The following is a 4590-nucleotide window of genomic DNA, read 5'->3' as shown; positions in this document are numbered from 1 at the left end:
CCCCCCCAATGAGCTCCCAGGAGCCGGATCTAGGCAACGATGACGACGCTGAGTACGAGGAGGTGGTCGAGGAACTGGAGGTGGAGGAGGAGGAGTCGTACCTCAGTGGATCCTACGACGAGGAAGAAGAAGAAGAAGATGTGACGGATGACGATGATGGAGACGAACAGGAGAATCTCCTTTCCTTTGCAACATTCCCGCTAGATGGGCTGCGTGGGCAACACATCATGGTTGTGGCCGCGTTTAACCGCTTCATTGTCGTCGGCACCAACCGTGGCCTGGTGACGCTGACGGAGGCAACAGGAATTGTGTTCCGAACGCTCAACAAGCACGTCGACCCCATCAGTGATGTGAGCTGCGATATGAGCGAGGAACACGTAGGGTCCTCGGACAAGGCTGGTGTGGTTACTGTACAGAACCTGTATGACGAGCGCGACTCCTACAGGAAGGAATTTGATGTGCCAACCCAGTCCATAGCGCTCCACCCACGGTACAGCCGAAACGAAGATCGCCCCATCGTTGTGGGTGGTGGTGATAAAGTCATGCTCATCACTAAGACAATGTTCCTTGGCCACCGCAAGGCCACTGTGCTGCAGGAACGACGTGGGAAGGTGCACGTGGTACGCTGGTGCGGCCCCGATCTCATTGCGTGGGCGAACGATCGTGGAGTGCAGCTGTACAGCTACACTTCAAGGGCGATGGTACAGCTCGTGCCACGGCCGGCAGACTCACCTAGACTGGAGCTATACCGCTGCTCGCTCATTTGGGAGGCACCCCGCACGCTTATCTGCGGCTGGGGAGACTGGGTGCAGGTGATGCATGTGCACGAGCTGCGGATGGAAGAGCGGTTGCGGTGGGGCACGGAATTTTTGACTCGCACCCACCGTGTGGATGTTATGCCAGCCATTCGGACGCATTCAACACGAGAGCCGTGCCGTGTTTGCGGTATTGCGCCGTTTGGTGCAGATCGATACTTTTTGCTAGTCTGCACTATTGAGCAGGAGGGGCACATGAAGGAGCTGGAGGTGCGCATCGTGGAGCGGGTATCGTTTGCCGATGTGTATCGGGGCCGGCTACAGACCAAGTACAAACACCCGCTGCAATTTAGTTTGGCCTTCTCGGGTGGAGGCACAGGGGGTAGGGAAGGAGCAACCGCGGTGACTGAAACAGCAGCAGCAGCAGCAGCAGCGCCTCCGCTACTCCCGTTGCCGTCATCATCATCATCAGCATCACCGCTGGATGTTCTGTCGGGGTCTGCTTACTTTATTGTATGCGTGGACACCGTCGTCAAGGCGATACCCATTAGTAATGACGACCATGTGGAGTATCTTATTCAAATGGATCGCTTCGAGGAGGCCTACGAGTATGCTGGCCGATATCCGCTCCGTCGGCTTCAATTGGCGAATATCGGTAAAGGCCTCCTGCAGCATCTCTTTGCAGGACAAAAGTACAAAGATGTGGTGTCTCTCCTGACAGAGATCCTTGGTAGTGACTACGCAGAGTGGGAAAGATGGATATGCCAGTTTGACCAACACGGTGTGTCGGACATGCTTGTGAATGTGCTTCCCCCAAGCTACAAGAGTAATGCAAAGGACGGTGACAGTTCTCAAGGGAGGACAGATTCCAGAATTGGCGAGGAATACTATGAGCTTGTGCTTTTCCGCTGCTTGGAAAAGGATGTGCTCTCCTTTTCTGTGGCTGTGCATAAATTCAAGGGTTTGTTTCGTTGTGATGTTGTGTGCCGCGCTGTTGAGTTGAGGTACAATAACTGGAAGTTGCATGGGCAATCTAGTGGTATATCTGATGAACAATTAACGGCACTTGGCGATGCGTATGGTCTTCTGCTGCGGCTAAATGGCCAGTATGATGAGGCGCTTCAGGTTCTGTTGCAGGTGGATCAGAGCGGTGGGCTTTTCGAATTCGTCCGTGAAAAGGGATTATTTGCGAAGGCTATTGAGATACTGCCCGAGTTGTTCACCAGAAATGAGGATAAGACGATTGAACTTCTTCTCGAGTATCGGGAAACGATGCGCCACGCCACAGGCAAGAGTGACGCAGAGGATGTATCATCGTCGACACAATCATCTCTGGCCCCAGCAGCCGTTGTACAACGACTGGAGAAGACGGAACGCCGGTACTTGTGGGCGTATCTGAAGGCTTTGCAGACACGCGACAGGGCGGCCCACGCGGCGGTGTCGCGGTCACGCGCGCAACTTGTCGCCGCACTCTTTATTGAGAATGAGCCCTCAGGTTTACTCGCATTTTTGCGCGAGAACTCGACGCACCTGCCCAATCTGAAGGAGATATATGCGCTGTGCAAGAAGCACCAGTTGCTCGAAGAGACAGTCTTTCTGCTCGCGCGAATGGGAAAAGAGGAAGAGGGTCTGCGCATTATTGTGCAAGACATGAAGAGCATGAAAAAGGCCCTGCAGTATATTGCCGACATACCTAGTGAGGAGGATCAGCGTGATCTATTCGACAAGCTTCTGCACATGTGCCTCGAGGTGAACGCCGCGCTGCCAAGCTACGGAGGGCAGAGGTACTTCGAGTACCGCCCAACGGAAGGAGAGACGTGGTCCAGCATCGCCAAGAAGTACGAAGTCGATGAAGAGGAACTGTGTTTGGCAAACACCACATGGAAGACAGCAGCCAACAAGAGCAATAAGAACACCAGCAGCAGTGGTAGCCATGTGGTTTCACCAAGCGGTACCTGCGTCGTGCCGCTAAATCTAATTCAGGCATTGCTCCATGCCGTCGTGGATCCGTCGATCAGCGGACATGCTGCACTGAACGCTCTGCACGTAGTGGAACTTTTGCCGGAGGGTGAGCCTATACCACATGTGGCCAGCTGCATCGCCGCTGTGGCATGCAGTAAGGCCAATGATGTGCGACTCATGGCAGCTGTTGCTGATGTGGCGGCAACCGACTTGGAGAAGCAGTACGGCACATTATATCGGCGTCAGATAGCCGCAATTCGTGTGAGCCCGGGCGTGTCGCTTTGCCCCTTTTGTCTCCGACAGACTTTTGGAAGCTCTGTGGTATTTGGCTGCTCCCACGTCTACCACGCCAGCTGTGTGATTACCTACCTTGCCGGTGAGGACGCCCTGCTTGTCCAGCCGTCTGAAGTCGATATCAGTCACTTCTTCAGGCGGCCGGAGGATTACTTGAGACCGGAAAAACAGCGCACCTCACCCCGCTGTTTTGTTTGCTACCAAGTACGCGAGGGAGTAAAGTAGGTGTAAAGAAAAATGTGTCTGTTGCTGTGTGTGTATGCGACTAAGATGTTGTGAGTGCTTTAACGCCCATTAATAGCATTTCACTCACCTGCCGTGCATGTGTTTTTCCCTTCCTTTACTTCTCTCTCTAGTAAAAACCAATCGCTCCGCATTGCTGTTTTTTTTTATCTATTCAAGCAATCGTATAGCGGTTGGTAAGGCGGCGTTAGGCAAGAACAACAGCAGCACCTCACATCACATGCGACGCAGCGTCATAAGGCAGCGCAAGGAGTTCCTGGAGCGAAAGCAGAACGAGCATGTACACGAGGCAATACATGCCAGGAAGGAGCAGTTCCGCGACGCACTCACAGGCGCCACGCCAATGCCAGGTCACCTACGCAAAGACGCGCTGGCCCTCAAAAAATTCTCGGAGCTAGACGACGACCAAACGAAGGTGCTGCAGAGCACAGTAGATGATGAGTATGCCAACGCCGGCCTCAAAGACCCGCGTGTCCTCGTCACCACATCACGCGAGCCGTCGCAGAAGTTGCTAGAGTTCGCGAAGGAAATACGCCTGGTGGTACCCAACGCTGTGCGCATGAATCGCGGCAACCTCAGCGTCCGCCAGCTGATGGACGCGGCCCGTCGCGAGGAGTACTCGGACGTCATTGTACTGCAGGAGTCGCAGGGTGTGCCCGATGGCCTGACCGTCTCGCACCTGCCGCTTGGCCCGACCGTTGTCTTCACGATACACAACCTCGTCACGCGGCACGACATTGAGGACGTTGGCACCATGTCGGAGCAGTACCCCCACTTGATCTTCGAGAACTTCACAACGAAGCTGGGCCACCGGGTGCGGGATGTGCTAAAATTTCTGTTTCCCGTGCCGAAGCCCGATGCCACACGTGTCCTGACATTTGATAACCAGAACGACTTTGTGAGCTTCCGCCACCACACCTTCAAGGTGGTGAAGGGGCGCGATGCGCAGCTGACGGAGGTTGGTCCACGCATGGAGCTGACACCGTACCGCATCACACTCGGCACACTCGAGATGGACGACGCCGAGACGGAGTGGGTTCTGCGCCCGTACATGAACACAGCGAAGAAGCGTCGGCTCATGTAAGAGATCGGCACAAACCCACGACGCTTTGCAGAGGCGCACAACTGACTTCGACCACAAGCTTCGAGAGCAGCAGCAGTGTCAGAATATCTCTGCTTGTCGAACATGCGCTCGTTTAAAGCAAACACATGCGTAAATTCGTGACACGCACGACATAAAAGAGGCGCGAACAAATAATTCCTAATTTCTACCGCGGCGCAGGACTGAGCCCCAGTGGGTGCAAGTGCTACCCCCTTTCCCCTTGTTCTCTCCCAC

At 54.6% G+C, this 4590-nt stretch overlaps 2 protein-coding genes across 2 annotated transcripts; both read left to right on the top strand.

Moving 5' to 3' along the window:
* Positions 1-8: 8 nt before the first annotated feature.
* On the top strand, positions 9-3236 carry DQ04_05411010 (vacuolar assembly protein vps41; the record flags this gene model as incomplete). Its single annotated transcript, XM_009314168.1, has 1 exon — positions 9-3236. One exon carries the CDS (start codon positions 9-11, stop codon positions 3234-3236), a length of 3228 nt encoding a protein of 1075 aa, XP_009312443.1.
* Positions 3237-3474: 238 nt separating this feature from the next.
* DQ04_05411000 (U3 small nuclear ribonucloprotein (snRNP)) lies at positions 3475-4338 on the top strand (the record flags this gene model as incomplete). Its single annotated transcript, XM_009314167.1, has 1 exon — positions 3475-4338. The coding sequence occupies one exon, from the start codon at positions 3475-3477 to the stop codon at positions 4336-4338; it is 864 nt and encodes a 287-aa protein (XP_009312442.1).
* Between the last annotated feature and the right edge of the window lie 252 nt (positions 4339-4590).

The sequence above is a fragment of the Trypanosoma grayi genome, assembly GCF_000691245.1.
Source record: "Trypanosoma grayi strain ANR4 Tgr_541_V1, whole genome shotgun sequence".
In the NCBI taxonomy this organism is placed as follows: domain Eukaryota; phylum Euglenozoa; class Kinetoplastea; order Trypanosomatida; family Trypanosomatidae; genus Trypanosoma; species Trypanosoma grayi.
Note: the sequence above shows the minus strand (reverse complement) of the source record. Positions and strands in the feature narration are given on the sequence as shown.